Raw genomic sequence first — 22,367 nt, 5'->3', positions numbered from 1 at the left:
CCTTACTCTTAAATTCAGAACCACACCGAGAGGCTCTGCAGAAGGTGTTGGATGTGGCATATGTGGATCACGATGTCAGTTTGGAGAAATTCGATAACATTGTTGCAAACATTACTGCTTGTAACAACTTGAGCTTTTGTGACTCCGATCTCCCTGAGGAGGGAAGAGATCACAACCTGGCATTACATATATCTATGAATTGCAAAGACGACGCCATGTCCAATGTGCTGGTGGACACCGGGTTATCATTGAACGTATTGCCAAAGTCCACTCTCTCAAAGCTATCATATCAAGGGCCTCCCATGAGGCAGAGTGGAGTAGTTGTGAAGGCTTTCGATGGGTTTCGCAAAACTGTGATTGGGGAAGTTGATCTCCCAGTCAAGATCGGACCAAGTGATTTCCAGATTACCTTCCAGGTTATGGACATTCACCCATCATATAGTTGTCTCTTAGGCAGACCATGGATTCACGAGGCAGGCGCTGTGACGTCCACCCTACACCAGAAATTGAAATTCGTGAAAAACAAGAAGCTGGTGGTGGTAGGGGGAGAAAGGGCTCTCCTGGTTAGCCATTTGTCTTCCTTCTCTTATATAGATGTTGAGGTTGAAGTTGGAACTCCTTTCCAAGCGTTATCTATTGGTGAGCCTATTGAGAAAAGAGCTCCTTCATTTGCTTCCTACAAAGACGCAGAGCTGGCCATTGAGCGTGGTGCAACCACTGGTTTAGGAAAAATGATTGAGTTAGAAGACAACGAGTCCCGGGCTGGCATAGGTTTTTCTTCTGGTACTTTCAACAAGCAAGGGCTATTCAAGAGTGGAGGTTTCATTCACACTGGTCTAGATGAGGAGGCTGCTGCCGTTTTAGAAGAAGATACAGAGGATTCTGGCAATTTCATCATCCCTGGAGGGGTCTGCAACAATTGGGTCGCTGTGGAGATTCCAACAGTTATCCATAAGTCAACGTAATGATCACTTTGTTTAAAAACCCTTCTCCCATGTCAAAAGGAGGAGTGATGACATTGTTGGAACATAAATACAATGATATTTTCATTCAATAAATCCATGCTAAATGTTTGTTTTTCCCATTTATTTTCCCTTTTTGTTTTTGCATGAAATTGGTGATCACATAAAACCCTAAAAAATAAAATAGAATCAACCTTCTCATCTGCATAATGATTTGCCTTGTTTGAATTCTAAAGCTTTTCATATCCAAAAATCATTATGCAGGTTGATTTCTAAACCCATTGAACATAATGACCCAACACCATCTCCCAATTTTGAATTCCCTGTATTTGAGGCAGAGGAAGATGATGTTGAAGAGATTCCTAATGAGATCACCCGGTGTCGCGGCGGGATTTTTCACGAGATTAAGTATTGATTGAACTTAACCCGTTTGAAAAATATTTTAAATGCAAGAGTCGCCACCGTCTTTTATTTTATCCAAAAAGAGGAAGGGAAAAATAACGATAAATCCCTTTAGAGTTACGGGTTCGGGGGTTGGTTATGCAAAGGGAAGGTATTAGCACCCTCTACATCTGTGGTACTCCACAGGAACCTTTTTGCTTATGTTTATGTGAATGCTTTGCTTTTTTCGCTTTGATCGTTTGATTGGGAAGATGAGAAAAGAACTTGATTTTATTGTTTTTGGACTCGATAAAGTCGTAGACTTCATGCCTACGTATCTCCAAGGCGCAATGGAGAAATCAGAATCCACGTAGTTCTCCCAAAAGAAAAGGGGAAAGTCTGTTTTGTTGATTTTAGATTTGAACGAGCCTAGACCCTAAAGAAATAAATAAATGGGCTCATTACACGAAAGCCCAAGAGTAAGCTTATGAGTGTGTGAAAAGGGTTTCTTAAACAGCGACCGTTGGAATCGCATCGGGTTTCTCTTTTTTGGATTTTTCGGTTTTTTAACATAAAACGTGAACAATACGATTAAACACACAATACAGAACATAAAAAATGCGAGAAAGTAAATTATTACAACACAGTTAGCTATGAATAGTTAGTGGAGTTAATCGAGCTGAAACTGAAACGAAACGGTTAGTAACAACATAAAAATATAAAAAAACAATATAAACATTTACTTTAGACAAAATAAACATTTGATATAAATAAACATTTAATTAAAATAAATATTTAAACAAATAATTAATTTAACTAACATTTAAATAAAACATATATGCAAAATAATAATAAAAGATAAACAATATTTAGTAAACAAAAGTAATATATATATATATATATATATATATATATATATATATATATATATATATATATATATATATATATATATATATATATATATATATATTTATATTTTAGACAATAAATATATAGTAGACAAAAATAATATATATGTACATTTAGACAAATAATATATAATAGACAAAAGTAATATATATATATATATATATATATATATATATATATATATATATATATATATATATATATATATATATATATATATATATATATATATATATATATATATATATATATATATTTATATTTTAGACAATAAATATATAGTAGACAAAAATAATATATATGTACATTTAGACAAATAATATATAATAGACAAAAGTATATATATATATATATATATATATATATATATATATATATATATATATATATATATATATATATATATATATATATATATATATATATATATATATATATATATATATATATGTATATGTATATATATATATATATATATATATATATATATATGTATGTATATATATATATATATATATATATATATATATATATATATATATATATATATATAGTATATATGTATATATATATATATATATATATATATATATATATATATATATGTATATGTATATATATATATATATATATATATATCTATATATATATATATATATGTATATATGTATATGTATATATATATATATATATATATATATATATATATATATATATATATTTAGATAAATAATATATTAAAACACATGTCGGCAAGCCGGAACTTTGCCGATTTCAGAGATAAGTGAAGAATATTACCTTGTGTGAAGAGGATGAACTTCTGATCGTCCAAATGATCGACCGAAAGCTGGAAACCGTCACCGACGCAGTGCTGGCTCCGATTTCAGAGATAAGTGAAGAATATTACCTTGTGTGAAGAGGATGAACTTCTGATCGTCCAAATGATCGACCGAAAGCTGGAAACCGTCACCGACGCAGTGCTGGCTGCCTTCGTGAGTACCTGACTTCAACGTCGCTTTTGATCGGTGAAACGACGCCGGAATGAAATGAACCTTGGATATTTGTGACCTGGACTCAACGAACTTCAAAGATATGAAATCGGTTTTGTGTTTCGGTGAATAATCGGGACGATTTTGGGTTACCGAAAATGAAGAACAAGTGAAAATACGGTAATGCTTTTGGAAAAATATTTCTTTTCAATTCTCTGTTTCTCTCACCACACGTTTTTTCCTTACTGATCCACTCTTTTTTCCTTTTTTCTTACTAACCACATATATATATATATATATATATATATATATATATATATATATATATATATATATATATATATATATATATATATATATATATATATATATATATATATATTATATATATATATATATATATATATATATATATATATATATATATATATATATATATATATTTAGATTACTTAAACAATAAGAAACCTAAAAAATATCTAACATAAATTAATAATATATATTTAGATTACTTAAACAATAAGAAACCTAAAAATATCTAACATAAATTAATAATATATATTTAGATTACTTAAACAATAAGAAACCTAAAAAATATCTAACATAAATTAATAATATATATTTAGATTACTTAAACAATAAGAAACCTAAAAAATATCTAATATAAATTAATAATATAATTTATATATTATATAATAATAATAATAATAATAATAATAAACTAATATAATATTAATCCTAATTAAATAAACTAATTAACAACTAAACACAATTAATATTAAGCACAAATAATATTAAACGGCACACGATTAAAATACGATAAAATCGAGCGACACGAACGCGATAAAAACGATGACAATTTGCACAGCAAAACAGACAAATTGATAAAACCAATAAACCAGTAAACCGGTAAACCAGTAAAATCAACAACACGACTCAAACAGACTCGATTAAATCACACGGCACAACACGTAATTAAATAAACAACCCTAGGCAATAATAAAATCAACACGACATCACGAAAACGCTGACAAACACAATCACAAATAATCGGACAATACGAAAACTCTAATATATTCGAAATACAGTCAAAATACCGACAAACAAACAATTAAATAGATAAAAACGCACAAAACCTAATCGAAGCGATGCCACGCACAACAGAGATAAGCGAGATAAATACGAGGCAACGATATCGGCCAGGTTTTGCTAAAACAACGAAATACAACACGGTAAGCAACGAAAACACACAAAACCTAATCAAACCAATTGTCACGCGAAGTTTAAGAAATTGAGATTAATACGAGACAACGAGATTAATCAAGATGTGGTCAACAAAGCCAAAGTCAAATTTTGGGGTGCGACAGATGCCCCTATTTAATTAACTTAGGCCAGATAGCCGGAGGCTATCGAATGGCGTAAAAGAGATATCGACTCAATGTTGACGATACATCACTATCTCATAGATGAAAGTGGGAAAAGATCAATATAACAAGAGTACTGATGTGACAGTACATTACCAACTCAAAGATGGAGGTAACAGAAAAGATGAATACCAACTCAAGGATGAAGGTATAACAAGGGCATAATAAGAATCGAGCTGCGTTAACTCATGGTTGACAGCTCACTACCCACTCATTGATGAGGTAAACAGGACATGCCAACTCAAAGTTGAAGGCAAGCTTCAAAAGATTGATAATAACACTGCTAGGGAAATCAAATTCCAACTCATTGATGATGGTGTAGATGAAGAATCAGATCTAAGGATCATTGTGCAGACTTACAGTTGAATGCGCACTACCAACTCATTGATGAGGTAGACAGAGAAATGCCGACTCAAAGTTGAGGGCAACCACCGATTCATTGACAAAGGTGTTTAAAAGAATTTAGAACATATTCTCCTGGAGATGTTTATCATTACCGACTCAAAGATGACGGTGGAAGGACAAAATGTACCTAACTCATAGATGAAGGTACTCCATCCACTCAAAGACGAAGATGGAATCAGAAGTTATCTGTGCAGACTCAAAGATGAAAGCACACTATCAGTTCAACAAGGATCAAACATACCCTACTCATAGATGAAGGTACTCCATCAACCCAAAGACGAAGATGGAATCACAGGAAAATGTGCGAACTCAAAGATGAATGCATATTACCAGCTCAAAGTTGCAGGTACTTCACCAACTCAAAGACGAAGGTGGAATCAAAAGGAATCTGTGCTAAACTCAAAGACGAAAGCACGCTACCAGCTCAAAGTTGCAGGTAGAACCATGGAACTTTCTGTGAGGATGTTATCAACTCATAGATGGAGATAGTAATTAATTTATCTGAGGGATAACAAAGGTTACCACTCATGGATGTAGGTAACTCAAGTTTGTAACGGGTACCAACTCAAAGATGAAGGTATAAAGGACTTGGACACAATATCTGTCATGTCTGTTTTACTGAATGAGAGTCACAAAGACTATATTGTTGCCTTCTTTTACTGGCAATTTCTGAGCTTTATCTGGAGACACGAGGTTCAAACTAGGATAGAACTTAGAATGAAACGGTCAAACAAGACTTCAACTGAAGAGGAATGAACTCATCAGGATTTACAACTGAAACAACCATCTTCCACGAGGCATAGATCTTTGTGGGGAACATGACCAATAAAAGGTATTTTGCTGCTTATGAGGATACTCTATATGGAGAGATTGACTCAACCCACAATATAAACAAGGAAACAAGGTGCATATGAATGCAAGCATGATATGTCATAGATATGCATGAATATTTAGTAATGAATGCATGATGGACAGACAAAACTAGGAATAACTAAAAATGTTAACAGCTGCATAAGGACTTGCTGGAGATTTGCACTGAGACTCGCTAGGGAGTAGTACAAAGACTTGCTGGGGAATTGGTACAAGAGCACCATATCCGGGTTTCTTTAAAAGTCTGTCTCTGCTGAGGATTCTGTAGAAGAATGGAGACGCCTTCTACTTCAAAAATGCAGGAGATTCCCTGTGGTTCTTGAATTTGTGAGGTATATGAGGATTGGACCTTTCTGAGGACTCCGCTGGGGATACAAGGTGTTATCCTCTGGAAATAAGATGATATTGTAAGAGAAGTCCTGCAATTCTTGAATTTGCTGATAATGCAGAAGGGATTATTCTTCTGGAAGACTCTGCTGGGGATAAAGTCCGCTGGGGATAGGTGGTATCTTTCCAGGGAATAAGAATATAGGGGAAATCTATCCTTGATTTTTTTGCTTTAATTATCATGGAGACTTTCTATATCTGAAGACTCTGCAGGGGATTATGGTGTCTGATATCTGGTTACGAGATCTTTCCTCTAGGAGACTCTGCCGGGGAACAGTGATGTCTGACCTTTGAATATAAATGAGAATTTAGGAGAAATCCTGCAATTCTTGAATTTGCTTAAAATGCATAACACACTCTTATTTTACTACAAAACATTACTGAGGAGGAGACATATCCTTCTATTGAATGGACAGAGAACAACAGGAGATTCCCTGTAGTTTCTGAATATCAACTTTCTTCACTCGCTGAGGGATGGAGACCTCTGTATTACTCCTGCTCAGGGAAATCAAATCTTCCTTCTCATCCTCTGCTGGGGACATTGCTGATCCCGCTTTAATAAATTACTGGGGAAATACCTGTAGTAATCCCATAGGCCAAATCTGTAACTTAAAACCTGGATCAAAGTCTTCATGATCAATTAACCGGGGAGTCTTCATGATCAATTAAACTGGGGAGTCTTCATGATCAATTAACTGGGGAGTCTTCATGCCCCAAGTGAAGGGAATAAACTTCTTGAAATATTTCTTGCATGATCTCTTGAGGAAAACTAGGAAGCATAGCTGGGGATATCCAGAATCACAACCTCTGCTGGAGAAATATTACTGCCAAGACACCTGTGGAGATTTTTTCATCATATACATATAAGGATAGTAATATGAACATGTCTAGTTGGAATCACATGATTTCAGAATTACTGGGACCACATGTCTCAATCCTTTTATTGATGTCCACAAATCAAAATAAATAATCTTTATATTTTTCAAAAACTGTTTTTAATTCAAAACTTTTGTTTCAAAACATATCTGTCAAAGTAAAAGAACTTTCGTAAATTGAAATGAAAATTAAGAGTGCCAAGAAATATAGAAAGGCTCAAATTGATTTGATAGGATGGTAATCAGCCAACAGCGTGATTCCATAGATCTTTACAAATTGGAAAATGGTAATTTCGTGGAAAAAGGGTACGTTGAACTACAATGACATCATTCTCTCTTCCACTTTTGACCTGTATTGCAGCCTTGAGAAAGTTGGAGAACTGTTGAAAATATTCTGATACTTCAATGATCTTATCTCTGTTATGCAGTTACTTGCCTGAAATCCCTAACTTTTGCCTAGATTGCCCTTTCGGGTTTTCAATCTACCGGGATAATATTCTCTTTGTTTTTTTATGTCTCTAATTTCTGCTTGGACCGCCCTTTCAGGTTTTCAGTCCACCGAGACGCTCATTTTTGCCTAAGCCGCCCTTTCGGGTTTTCAACTTAGCGAGCTGTTCTTTTCATTTTTTAGGCGAAGTATTTCTTGACTGCATCTGTATTCACGGGACGTGGAAGCTCTTCACCATCCATGTTTGTAAGAATTAAAGCACCGCCTGAGAAGGCTTTCTTGACAACATAGGGTCCTTCATAGTTAGGAGTCCACTTGCCCCTAGAATCATTGTGAAATAGTATCATCTTCTTGAGTACAAGGTCACCCTCTTTGAATTCTCTCGGCTTAACCTTCCTATCAAATGCCTGCTTCATTCTCTTTTGATATAACTGTCCATGGCACAAGGCAGTCATTCTTTTTTCTTCAATCAAATTCAACTGATCGTATCTGCTTTGACACCATTCAGCCTCTGACAACTGAGTTTCCATTAGTATCCTCATTGATGGAATTTCAACCTCTATCGGTAACACAGCTTCCATACCGTATACAAGTGAAAATGGGGTTGCCCCAGTTGAAGTACGGACTGATGTTCTATATCCGTGTAGTGCAAAAGGCAGCATTTCATGCCAATCTTTGTAGGTAACAACCATCTTTTGAATGATCTTCTTGATATTCTTATTTGCAGCTTCAACTGCCCCATTCATCTTGGGACGGTAAGGAGAAGAGTTGTGATGCTCGATCCTGAAACTTTCACATAATTCATCCATCATTTTGTTGTTCAGATTGGAGCCATTGTCAGTGATGATCTTGTTTGGAATGCCATATCGGCAAATGAGATTATTTTTGATGAATCTGACCACCACTTGCTTTGTCACCTTTGCATACGAAGCTGCTTCCACCCATTTGGTGAAGTAATCAATTGCCACGAGAATGAAACGGTGTCCGTTGGAAGCTTTGGGTTCAATCATACCGATCATGTCAATGCCCCACATTGAGAATGGCCAAGGAGCAGAAATCACATTCAAAAAGGTTGGTGGTACATGAACCTTATCAGCGTAGATCTGACATTTGTGACACTTCTTTACAAATTTGCAGCAATCTGATTCCATGGTCAACCAGTAGTAACCAGCTCTCAACATCTTTCTTGACATAGAGTGGCCGTTTGCATGAGTACCAAAGGACCCTTCGTGAACTTCTTTCATCAACATTTCTGCTTCCTTTTTGTCAACACATCTGAGTAAGACCATGTCATAATTCCTCTTATAGAGCACATTCTGATTAAGGAAGAAACTGCCTGACAATCTTCTCAAAGTCTTTTTATCTTTTTCTGTTGCTCCAAGAGGATACTCCTGAGTCTGAAGGAAATGCTTGATATCGTGGTACCATGGTTTATCATCAAAACTGGCCTCAGCTGTAAACACATGTGCTGGTCTATCAAGTCGCTTGATCACAATTCTGGGTACTTCGTTTGGAAAACCCACTTGATACATTGAAGACAACGTAGCTAGAGCATCCGCCATATGATTCTCATCCCGAGGAATGTGATGCAATTCAACCTTGGTGAAGAAAGTCAACAATCTTCTTGCATAGTCTTTGTATGGGATCAAGCCAGGGTGGCGTGTTTCCCATTCTCCTTTGATCTGATTGATAACTAACGCTGAGTCACCATAAACAGTAAGATTTTTGATGCGGAGGTCAATGGCTTCTTCAAGACCCATGATACAGGCTTCATATTCAGCAATGTTGTTTGTACATTCAAAGCAAATTCTTGCCGTGAAAGGAATATGAGAACCTTCTGGAGTGATAATGACTGCACCTACTCCATGTCCATAAACGTTGGAAGCTCCATCAAATACTAAACCCCATTGAGAATCTGGTTCAGGCCCTTCTTCAGGAAGTGGCTCTTTACAATCTCTGGATTTTAGGAACATGACATCTTCATCAGGAAACTCATCCTCATTATCATCGTGATCTTCAACGGGTTGGTGAGCAAGGTACTCAGCCAACACACTGCTCTTGATAGCTTTCTGGGTATGATACTCAATGTCGTATTCTGATAACAGCATCTGCCATCTTGCAATCTTACCAGTGAGTGCAGGCTTCTCAAAAATGTACTTGATTGGATCCATTTTGGATATCAACCAAGTGGTGTGACTTAACATATACTGCCTCAATCTCTTAGCAGCCCAAGCCAATGCACAACATGTCTTCTCGAGTAAGGAGTATCGTGATTCACAGTCAGTAAATTTCTTGCTTAAGTAGTAAATGGCATGCTCTTTCTTTCCAGTTTCGTCTTGTTGACCCAGAATACAGCCCATAGAATTCTCAAGCACTGTCAAATACATAACCAACGGTCTTCCAGCAACAGGTGGTAACAAGATAGGAGGCTCCATGAGGTACTCTTTGATACTGTCAAATGCTTTCTGACAATCCTCTGTCCAAACACAATTCTGACTCTTTCTCAGCAATTTGAAGATAGGTTCACAAGTGGCAGTCATGTGAGAAATAAACCGGGATATGTAATTCAATCGTCCTAGAAAACCTCTCACTTGCCTTTCTGTTTTTGGTGCGGGCATCTCTTGGATAGCTTTTACTTTATCTGGATCAACTTCAATGCCTTTTTGGCTGACAATGAAGCCCAAGAGTTTACCTGACCTGACGCCAAATGTGCATTTGTTCGGATTGAGGCGAAGACGGAACTTCCTCAATCGTTGAAACAGCTTCAATAGATCCACTAAGTGACCTTCTTCTGAACGAGACTTCGCGATCATGTCATCCACATAAACCTCAATCTCTTTGTGCATCATGTCGTGAAAGAGCGTTGTCATGGCTCGCTGGTAAGTAGCACCTGCGTTCTTCAACCCAAACGGCATCACTTGATAACAGAATGTTCCCCATGGTGTTATGAATGTAGTTTTTTCCATGTCTTCGGGAGCCATTTTGATCTGGTTATACCCGGAGAATCCGTCCATGAAGGAGAATATGTCAAACTTTGATGTATTGTCTACCAACATGTCAATGTGAGGCAGGGGGAAATCATCCTTTGGGCTTGCTCTATTTAAGTCACAATAGTCGACACACATTCGTACCTTCCCGTCCTTCTTAGGAACTGGCACAATATTTGCTATCCACTCTGGATACACTGAAGTGGCAAGAAAACCAGCATCTATTTGCTTCAGAACTTCTTCTTTAATTTTGACGGCCATATCTGGATGTGTTCTTCTTAATTTCTGTTTGACCGGTGGACATTCTGGCTTCAAAGGTAGCTTGTGCTCTACGATGTCAGTGTCGAGACCAGGCATATCTTGATAAGACCAAGAAAACACATCTACATACTCTTTCAACAGGCTGATCAATTGCTCCTTGACCTGTGGGGATAACAATGCTCCAATTTTGACTTCTTTCACATTTTCTTCCGAACCCAAGTTGACTGTTTCCAAAGGCTCCTTGTATGGCTGAATAGTGTCTTCTTCATTTTCAAGCTGGCGGGCGACCTCTTCTGGAATCTCATCCCACTCTTCCTCTTCAGCTTCGAATACAGAATGTTCAAAGTTGGGAGAGGGCATGATGTCATTGTGTTCAACGGGTTTAAGTAACCTGTACAAACAATTGTTTTTAGAGGACTGACCATGACATGCAAAAATGTGTTCTTTTTAAGGTTTTTTTTTTGTGTTACCATTTTCCGAAAAAGCTGAGAAGATAAAAGGACACAAGTGTATAGGAACACAAAAGATCTTTTTCATGGATAGTACGTTTTTGACAAAAGTGCCCATTTTACAAAATTAATGCTTCGCGCTTTGGGCTAAAGCGGAAGATTTTTGAAAACTGAAAAGCTTAATTACTTTGATATGTGGACACAATGTGGGATGTCAACTGCGGTCCAGTTCTTCATAACTACTCCTGGTGTCACAAATCTGGGGCCTTCGTCTTCTGTCTTTCCCTCAAAAGTATCCTCCTCAACTGCTACCATGTTGATAAACCCACCGCTGTGAAAGATATCTTTGAAAGGTCGCACCACTGAAGTCTGCACTTGTTTTCCATCAACAAAGCCTAATCCTGCATGGTTAACGTTTTCTGACAACTCTATCACCTTGCCCCATATTTCTGTAGGACCTGTCTTGACAATCTGCTGGGCGTCTTTGAATGACGCGATTGAACCTTCACTTTTCTTGTAATCATCGATGGTCAGGGCCTGAAATGGAGTTTGAACAGCCGTTTTGTCTGCTTCTATCACACTAAACGATGAAAGGTGGCTAATCAGCATAGCCTGCTCCCCATTAACCGTCACTATTTGCCCATTCTTGAAAAATTTTAATTTCTGGTGTAACGTGGATGTAATGGCACCCGCCTCATGAATCCATGGGCGTCCGAGCAGACAGCTATAAGCTGGCACTATATCCATAACCTGGAAAGTGATCTGGAATACATGTGGTCCAATACCAATAGGCAAATCAACTTCTCCAATGACTGATTTTCTTGATCCATCGAACGCTTTCACAATAATTCCACTGTGCCGCATTTGCCCCCCTTTGTACTTTAGCTTCACCAAGGTAGACTTGGGCATGACATTCAGAGATGAACCGGTGTCAATTAGGATATTAGACAAAGAATCCCCTTGACAATTGGCTGAGATATGGAGAGCGAAGTTGTGATTCTTTCCTTCTTCTGGCAGTTCTTCATCACAAAAGCCTAAGCCATTGCACGAAGTGATGCTGCCTACAACATTGTTGAACTGCTCTGCTGTTATATCCTGTTCTACAAAGGCTTGATCAAGCACCTTCAGTAGTGCTTCTCTGTGGACAGCTGAGTTCAATAATAAGGACAGGATCGAGATTTTTGTCGGTGTTTGTAGCAACTGATCTACCACTTTGTAGTCACTGAGCTTGATAATTCTAAGTAGTTCATCTGTTTCTTTATCAAGGGTTGAATTGCTTGTTTTCCCTTCTGCTTCTCTTGTCACTGGTACCACGACTACTGGATCTTTCTCAACATTTCTACTTGGGATAACCGGCGGAGCGAACACGCGGCCACTGCGCGTCATTCGGCTATTTGCTGCGATATTGGTAACTGAGGCTAAGGTTTTAATCTCGACCTCTTTACCGTTCTCAATAATAGTTGCTGCATAGCGGTAGGGGACCGCTTTATCTGAAATGTAAGGCATTGGGCCCGGAGGGCAAATCACCACTGGCTCCCTCGGATGATAAGCTATCTCTACTTTCTCTGGAATGTTGAAGCAAGGAATGATGACATTCACCTCTTGTTCTTGTGATTCTGGAGAACTCACTTGTCTAGAAGTCTGAATCAAACCTTGATCAAGGACGCCTTGCAAATCATCTTGAATCTTTCTACAACCTCTTGAATTAACTGAACATGTACCACAGATCTGGTGGTCATGTTGGAATAGACCATGAGCACATAAAACAGAATGAATTTCAACCAAAGACCGCCGAATATCCTCTATCTTCGTAACACGTTGTTCATTGAGACAAACTTCTATATTGTTCACTGATGAAGGACCATGACTTGGCATTGGATTGTCCTTCACATTGGGACCCATGCTCTTGAAGGTCAGGATACCTGCTCTTGTCAACTTCTGTACTTCCAACTTTAAAGCAAAACAGTTGTCTAAGTCATGACCTGGAGCATTCTGATGAAAGGGACAAGATACCTCTGGCTTGTACCACCAAGGTAGCACTTCTGGTACAGGAGGTCGTGGTCGTGGTTGCACAAGGTTTTTAGTGATCAAAGCTGGATACAATTCTGCATATGACATCGGAATTGGATCAAAATTGGTTCTTCTTTGTTGCTGTGGTGGACGTTGTTGTAACTGATGTTGATGTTGTTGAGGTTGATGTTGTTGCTGATACTGAGTATTCTGTTGGAAGCGGTTGGTACGCTGCTGAGGGTATTGGACTTGAACTGGAGCGGAAGTGATTACTGGAGTCACGACTGCTATATGTTGGTGTTGGGAATGGTAAGGATAATTGATCCTTCTTGGATGATTATAGGACACAGCATTAGTTTCTTGTTCCTTCTTTTTCATAAAACCGCCGTACCTCTTTGCCCCGCTTGAAGATGAACTTCCTTCTCTAACTAGACGCCCTTCTCGAACTGCTTCCTCTAAACGGACTCCCATGTTTACCATGTCAGTAAAGTCTGTAGGAGCGCTTGCAATCATCCTCTCGTAATAAAAAGTATCAAGAGTCTTTAAGAACACTTTCGTCATCTCCTTTTCTTCCATAGGTGGAACAACCTGTGCTGCAATTTCGCGCCACCTTTGTGCGTATTCACGGAATGTCTCCTTTTCTCTTTGTTGCATGGACCTCAACTGATCTCGGTCTGGCACATTATCAAGGTTGTATTTGTAATGTTTGATAAAGGCCTCGCCTAAATCGTTGAAAGTCTTGATCTGAGAACTGTCTAATCCCATATACCAGCGTAAAGCTGCACCGGTAAGGCTGTCTTGAAAACAATGAATGAGCATCCTTTGGTCGTTGGTGTACATTGACATCTTTCGCACGTACATAACCAAATGGGTCTGTGGACAAGAACTTCCTTTGTACTTTTCAAATTCTGGTAGTTTAAATTTTGCTGGCACCCTTACGTCTGGAACCAAACACATATCATTTACATCTCTGCCAAACAGTTCTTTCCCACGAAGAGCTTTTATCTCTTTTTGTAATTTCGCAAACTGATCCTGGAATTCATCCATTCTATCATTGAGACCAGGATCCTCACTTGGGGTAGGGCCGTGATAGACAGGTTCTCCTAGGTGAGGAGTATAATGAACAACGGGAGGCACATTAGTGAAGACAGGAGCATTTGGTGGAACGAACTCTTGTTGATATCTATCTTGATTAAGATCCCTGGGTATTTCCCAAGGACGGGATGCTGTGATGGTAACAGAAGTGACTGGGACAGCGTTGATTTCTGAAGTGATGACTGTAGTGACGGGTGCTGCTGTTGTCTGATTCTGAATTTGAGGTTGATTCTGTGCCGAAGTCTGTCCTGAATTATGAACTTGAGCCCTAGCCTGGACTTCCTCTGCTTGTAGACGGGCGGTTAACATTTGGTTGCGCATCTCTGCTGCCTGTGCTTGCGCCTGGATCTGTGCATCTTGTGCTTCGGCAACCTGAGCTTGTGCTGTTTGAAGTTGAGCAGCTTGGGCTGCTTGGTTTGCTATCAATGTCTCGACCATAGCAGAAAGGCGGTCAACCTGAGCTTTCAATTCTCGGTTCTCGTTATCTGTTATCTCCATTCTTCTTTTGTAGTTGGCTCTTGTGTTGTAATTATGCGTCAGCTTGAAATGGATCTGCTTGTGTGAAGCAACTGTTAGAAGACTGGACCAAGACAGACAACCTGTATGCACGTGATGCATGGATATGCAAAATGAATGATTTTCCAAGGAACTCTAAGTGAAGGAAAAGATAGAATTGCAAACATTTTTTATAACAAAACAAAAATTTTCATTTTAAGCATTTTTATCAAAATATACAAAGTTATCAACCCAAAATACAACCAAGAAAACCATTTAAGGACATGTGTCATCAGGACGAGCATAAACAAGTAGGAGTTGTCCTTCAAGTCTCTCAATTCTTTCTTCATAGGCCTTCTGCATAAAAGCTTTCTCCTTCACCAAACTGTCTACAAGACCTTTCCATGCACCTGAGGACTGTGGAATCTGGGAGTAATCTGTTGTGCCTGAGGAAAATAAATCCTCTTGCACCCTTGGACATTTACCTGCACGATCTTCTCCACTCTGCTCCTTTAACTGTCTCTGAAGTTCTTCATTTTCCATTTCGAGCACCTGGGCCTTAATCTTCCAAGCATCTCTCTCTTTCTCGACCCTCTCCAAGGTGGCTTGGAGTTCTTCTTTGTCATCTAGCGGAAGGTAGAGGGTCTTCAACGGAGCGGGTTTGATAGGATCATGATGTGGGTATGGCATTTTCAACTGTATAGATCTGGCTCTGATCCACTGGAGGTACGGCTCATAGGAGGTACAATCTTTCTTACCCAATTCAAGTCTCCCTTTGCGACAAACACGATGCCAAGCTCTTACTACTCTCTCTTTCATGGTAGGGTCCTCCTCGTTATCCCTCAAGAAAATACCTTCTAAAAGAATGTTAGGAGGCTTGTCCTTCATAGGGTAACCGAGTTGTCTCCTAGCAAGTACTGGATTATAAGAAATGATTCCCTTTGTGCCCATGAGGGGCACATTGGGGAACTCCCCGCAACTATCAATGATCTTCACATCGTCTAAAACTCTACTATACCATGCAATATCTGACTGGGTAAGAGACATAATCCTCTGTGACCACTGAAGTCCTGACTTGCGATCCCAAAAAGTAGCTGACTTAGGAAGATGAGAGACAAACCATTTGTAGAGTAACGGTATACAGCAGACTATGGTTCCTCCTCCTTTCAAAGTACGGTAATGGATGGAATGATAGGTGTCTCCGAGCAAAGTTGGAACAGGATTACCACTTAGGAAGATGCGTATAGCATATGAATCCACAAAACCTTTAATATTAGGAAATAGTAACAAACCGTAGATCAACAAGGCGAACAGATGCTCCACAATAATATCACAACCTTGACTGGCAAAATAAGAAACCTTCCCCATTAAGAACTTGGCAGTGAAACCTGGAAGTCCTCCTTTGGTGGTGAAGTTATTCTTGAATTCTGACTTCTTCATGTACAACACTTTTGCAAGAGAACTGTGCTCGGGTAACTTTTCTGAACCAGAGAAAGGTACTGTATCAGCAACTGGGATGTGAAGCAACTGGGCATACTCTTCCAATGTAGGCATGAGTTGATAGTCTGGGAATGTGAAACAGTGATATACTGGATCATAGAACTGTACTAATGTCTGCAATAACCCTTCTTCCATCCTAAGTGTCAATAAAGATATAAGTGCCCCATATCTGTCTCTGAAACCAATAGGATCTGCGATCGAAGAAACCAGTTTCTTTAGTTCATCTATCTTTGGATTGATGAGATTGTACTTTTTCACACTTCTCTGTCCAAAATCCATGTTTCCTGCAATATTTGCAATCCTCACTTTAAGTTCCTTGGAAAAAGGTTGAAATGATGGGAATGAATGCATGTCATGCATGAATGCAACAAACACAAACATGGTTAAACAATACAAGGCTCAAAGTTCATCACCAGCATGGAGTTTAGGATAACGCCCCAAGATAAGTTCTAAGGTTCACCTGCCAAACGGGTTCTAAAAGTTCCCAAGGTTATGGATCCTTCTTCGGATAATACCGGGTTAAGCAACTGCTCGCTTTCCAATATTATTCTCAAAAGAATCTCGCTTGAGTGTGATATCGCGTATCAACCAAACCAGACTTTTGGTCCGAAGTGGTCACCGCATCACATCCTAAGTAAGGCCAAGATGGGGTAAAGGTAAACTAAGGTCCTTGGCTTCACGGGCCCGTCGAAAGCAACAATGCCTCACAAATGACTTGTTTAGCAATATCACCCTCAAAGAGGCCTCCACCAAGCGGACAAAGGCTCAAGTCAACTCGGTAAGGATTGTCTCCTATCAAGTCAACCTGAATTATCATCCATCCTATCTCAAATGTGCCCCAAATCCGGGTATAGGATTTATCACAAGTATCCCCCAAAACCCAAAATAACAAACATTACAAACAATACAATTTAGCAAATATCCACAAAGCAAACATATAAACAAGCAAAGATAGGCTAAACCCTCAAATAAGTTTAATCATTGTGTCCCCAGCAGAGTCGCCATTCTGTCGCGGCGGGATTTTTCACGAGATTAAGTATTGATTGAACTTAACCCGTTTGAAAAATATTTTAAATGCAAGAGTCGCCACCGTCTTTTATTTTATCCAAAAAGAGGAAGGGAAAAATAACGATAAATCCCTTTAGAGTTACGGGTTCGGGGGTTGGTTATGCAAAGGGAAGGTATTAGCACCCTCTACATCTGTGGTACTCCACAGGAATCTTTTTGCTTATGTTTATGTGAATGCTTTGCTTTTTTCGCTTTGATCGTTTGATTGGGGAGATGAGAAAAGAACTTGATTTTATTGTTTTTGGACTCGATAAAGTCTGTTTTGTCAAAAGAAAAGGGTTTAATGGAGAAATCAGAATCCACGTAGTTCTCCCAAAAGAAAAGGGGAAAGTCTGTTTTGTTGATTTTAGATTTGAACGAGCCTAGACCCTAAAGAAATAAGTAAATGGGCTCATTACAGGAAAGCCCAAGAGTAAGCTTATGAGTGTGTGAAAAGGGTTTCTTAAACAGCGACCGTTGGAATCGCATCGAGTTTCTCTTTTTTGGATTTTTCGGTTTTTTAACATAAAACGTGAACAATACGATTAAACACACAATACAGAACATAAAAAATGCGAGAAAGTAAATTATTACAACACAGTTAGCTATGAATAGTTAGTATTACGGATAGTTAGTGGAATTAATCGAGCTGAAACTGAAACGAAACGGTTAGTAACAACATAAAAATATAAAAAAACAATATAAACATTTACTTTAGACAAAATAAACATTTGATATAAATAAACATTTAATTAAAATAAACATTTAAATAAATAATTAATTTAACTAACATTTAAATAAAACATATCTGCAAAATAATAATAAAAGATAAACAATATTTAGCAAACAAAAGTAATATATATATATATATATATATATATATATATATATATATATATATTTTAGACAATAAATATATAGTAGACAAAAATAATATATATGTACATTTAGACAAATAATATATAATAGACAAAAGTAATATATATATATATATATATATATATATATATATATATATATATATATATATATATATATATATATATATATATATATATATATATATATATATATATATATATATGTATATATATATATATATATACATATATATATATATATATACATATATATATATATATATACATATATATATATATATATATATATATATATAGATAAATAATATATTAAAACACATGTCGGCAAGCCGGAACTTTGCCGATTTCAGAGATAAGTGAAGAATATTACCTTGTGTGAAGAGGATGAACTTCTGATCGTCCAAATGATCGACCGAAAGCTGGAAACCGTCACCGACGCAGTGCTGGCTCCGATTTCAAAGATAAGTGAAGAATATTACCTTGTGTGAAGAGGATGAACTTCTGATCGTCCAAATGATCGACCGAAAGCTGGAAACCGTCACCGACGCAGTGTTGGCTGCCTTCGTGAGTACCTGACTTCAACGTCGCTTTTGATCGGTGAAACGACGCCGGAATGAAATGAACCTTGGATATTTGTGACCTGGACTCAACGAACTTCAAAGATATGAAATCGGTTTTGTGTTTCGGTGAATAATCGGGACGATTTTGGGTTACCGAAAATGAAGAACAAGTGAAAATATGGTAATGCTTTTGGAAAAATATTTCTTTTCAATTCTCTGTTTCTCTCACCACACGTTTTTTCCTTACTGATCCACTCTTTTTTTCCTTTTTTCTTACTAACCACATCTATATATATATATTTAGATTACTTAAACAATAAGAAACCTAAAAAATATCTAACATAAATTAATAATATATATTTAGATTACTTAAACAATAAGAAACCTAAAAATATCTAACATAAATTAATAATATATATTTAGATTACTTAAACAATAAGAAACCTAAAAAATATCTAACATAAATTAATAATATATATTTAGATTACTTAAACAATAAGAAATCTAAAAAATATCTAATATAAATTAATAATATAATTTATATATTATATAATAATAATAATAATAATAAACTAATATAATATTAATCCTAATTAAATAAACTAATTAACAACTAAACACAATTAATATTAAGCACAAATAATATTAAACGGCACACGATTAAAATACGATAAAATCGAGCGACACGAACGCGATAAAAACGATGACAATTTGCACAGCAAAACAGACAAATTGATAAAACCAATAAACCAGTAAACCGGTAAACCAGTAAAATCAACAACACGACTCAAACAGACTCGATTAAATCACACGGCACAACACGTAATTAAATAAACAACCCTAGGCAATAATAAAATCAACACGACATCACGAAAACGCTGACAAACACAATCACAAATAATCGGACAATACGAAAACTCTAATATATTCGAAATACAGTCAAAATACCGACAAACAAACAATTAAATAGATAAAAACGCACAAAACCTAATCGAAGCGATGCCACGCACAACAGAGATAAGCGAGATAAATACGAGGCAACGATATCGGCCAGGTTTTGCTAAAACAACGAAATACAACACGGTAAGCAACGAAAACACACAAAACCTAATCAAACCAGTTGTCACGCGAAGTTTAAGAAATTGAGATGAATACGAGACAACGAGATTAATCAAGATGTGGTCAACAAAGCCAAAGTCAAATTTTGGGGTGCGACACCCGGCTACTTGAGCATGAAAAGAAGATCATTCAGCCGTATCTGGAGAATCTAGAAACAGTCAACTTGGGGTCTGAGGATTGTGTGCGAGAGGTAAAGGTTGGGGCACTTCTGGAAGAATCTGTTAAGAAGGGGTTGATTAAGTTGCTACGAGAATATATTGACGTCTTTTCCTGGTCATATGAAGACATGCCTGGTCTAGATACTGATATTGTGCAACATTTCCTACCTCTAAAGCTTGAGTGCATGCCTGTAAAGCAGAAGCTCAGAAGAACTCATCCTGATATGGCAGTGAAGATCAAAGAGGAAGTTCAGAAGCAAATTGATGCGGGGTTTCTGGTGACTTCTACATATCCTCAATGGGTGGCCAATATTGTGCCCGTGTCTAAGAAAGATGGAAAAGTCCGGATGTGTGTGGACTATAGAGACTTGAATAAAGCTAGTCCGAAAGATGATTTCCCTCTACCACACATTGATATGTTGGTAGACAATACAACTAAATTCAATGTCTTCTCGTTTATGGACGGATTTTCCGGATATAATCAGATTAAGATGGCACCCGAGGATATGGAGAAAACAACATTCATTACACCTTGGGGAACATTCTGTTATCGAGTGATGCCCTTCGGTTTGAAGAACGCCGGAGCCACGTATCAACGAGCTATGACCACCTTGTTTCATGATATGATGCACAAGGAGATTTAGGTATATGTTGACGATATGATTGCTAAGTCAAGAACGGAAGTTGAACATGTAGAGCACATGTTGAAGCTTTTTCAGCGTTTGAGGAAATATAAGCTTCGTCTGAATCCCAACAAGTGTACATTTGGAGGCCGTTCTGGCAAGTTATTGGGCTTTATCGTTAGTGAAAGAGGTATTGAGGTTGATCCTGCAAAGGTCAAAGCAATATAAGAGATGCCTGCGCCCAAAACTGAGAAGCAAGTCCGAGGTTTTCTTGGTCGCTTGAATTATATCTCCAGATTCATATCCCACATGACTGCCACATGTGCGCCTATATTCAAGCTCCTCCGGAAAGATCAGTCCCATGATTGGACCGAGGATTGCCAGAAAGCTTTCGACAATATTAAAGAATATATGTCTGAGCCTCCGATTCTGTCTCCACCTGTAGAGGGAAGACCTTTGATCATGTATTTGACTGTTCTTGAAGACTCGATGGGTTGTATCCTTGGTCAGCAAGATGAATCAGGGAAGAAGGAGTATGCTATTTACTACCTGAGTAAGAAGTTCACTGATTGTGAGTCTCGATACTCAAATGCTTGAAAAGACATGCTTTGTCTTTGGCTTGGGCTGCTAAGCGCTTACGCCAGTATATGATAAATCATACGACTTGGTTGATATCCAGAATGGATCCAATCAAGTACATCTTCGAGAAGTCTGCTTTAACAGGGAGAATTGCCCGTTGGCAGATGTTGTTATCTGAGTATGATATTGAGTATCGAGCTCAGAAGGCTATTAAAGGTAGTATCTTGGCTGACCATTTGGCACATCAGCCTATTGAAGATTATCAGTCAGTTCAGTATGACTTCCCGGATGAGGAGATTCTGTATTTGAAGATGAAAGATTGTGATGAGCCTACACTCGACGAAGGGCCAGAGCCTGGTTCCAGATGGAGTATGGTATTTGATGGCGCTGTAAATCAGTATGGAAATGGTATTGGGGCCGTGATTATTACTCCTCAGGGCGCACATATTCCTTTTACAGCAAGGCTAACTTTCAAATGCACGAATAATATGGCTGAGTATGAGGCTTGTATTATGGGATTGGAAGAATGCATTGATCTAAGGATCAAGCATCTTGATGTATATGGTGATTCGGCCCTCGTTGTTAATCAGATTAAGGGTGAATGGGAAATGAATCAGCTTGGCCTCATTCCATATAGAGATTATGCGAGGAGGATTTCAACGTTCTTCACTGAGGTTGACTTCCATCATAGTCCTCGAGATGAGAATCTGATGGCAGATGCCCTTGCTACGCTAGCTTCAATGATTGTGGTTAAATATTGGAATGAAGTCCCCAATATCACCGTGATGCGCTTGGACAGATCAGCTCATGTATTTTAAGTAGAAGAAGTAAAAGATGATAAGCCGTGGTATTATGATATCAAGTGTTTCCTTCAGAGCCAGATTTACCCGCCTGGGGCATCTGTAAAAGATAGGAAGACTTTGAGGAGATTGTCAGGCAGTTTCTACCTC

At 37.7% G+C, this 22,367-nt stretch overlaps 3 protein-coding genes across 4 annotated transcripts; all 3 read right to left on the bottom strand.

Moving 5' to 3' along the window:
- Positions 1 to 7,844: 7,844 nt before the first annotated feature.
- LOC127074439 (uncharacterized) lies at positions 7,845 to 10,778 on the bottom strand (the record flags this gene model as incomplete). Its single annotated transcript, XM_051015763.1, has 1 exon — positions 7,845 to 10,778. A coding segment is annotated over exon 1 (2,934 nt), but the record flags the coding sequence as incomplete, so codon positions are not given.
- An 873-nt stretch (positions 10,779 to 11,651) lies between these two features.
- On the bottom strand, positions 11,652 to 14,014 carry LOC127136606 (uncharacterized). Its single transcript, XM_051063144.1, has 2 exons — positions 11,786 to 14,014; positions 11,652 to 11,681 (listed from the first exon to the last, which is right to left on the bottom strand). Exons 1-2 carry the CDS (start codon positions 14,012 to 14,014, stop codon positions 11,652 to 11,654), a joined length of 2,259 nt encoding a protein of 752 aa, XP_050919101.1.
- Positions 14,015 to 15,217: 1,203 nt separating this feature from the next.
- On the bottom strand, positions 15,218 to 19,192 carry LOC127074440 (uncharacterized). Of its 2 annotated transcripts, none has more exons than XM_051015764.1 (2): positions 18,749 to 19,192; positions 15,218 to 16,734 (listed from the first exon to the last, which is right to left on the bottom strand). In XM_051015764.1, exon 2 carries the CDS (start codon positions 16,727 to 16,729, stop codon positions 15,227 to 15,229), a length of 1,503 nt encoding a protein of 500 aa, XP_050871721.1. In that variant the 5' UTR covers positions 16,730 to 16,734; positions 18,749 to 19,192; the 3' UTR covers positions 15,218 to 15,226. The 2 variants fall into 2 exon arrangements, with proteins under 2 accessions (XP_050871721.1, XP_050871722.1); XM_051015765.1 differs by having other exon boundaries at positions 18,858 to 19,192.
- Between the last annotated feature and the right edge of the window lie 3,175 nt (positions 19,193 to 22,367).

The sequence above is a fragment of the Lathyrus oleraceus genome, chromosome 4 (assembly GCF_024323335.1).
Source record: "Lathyrus oleraceus cultivar Zhongwan6 chromosome 4, CAAS_Psat_ZW6_1.0, whole genome shotgun sequence".
In the NCBI taxonomy this organism is placed as follows: Eukaryota; Viridiplantae; Streptophyta; class Magnoliopsida; order Fabales; family Fabaceae; genus Lathyrus; species Lathyrus oleraceus.
This window is presented reverse-complemented; position numbering and strand designations above follow the sequence as displayed.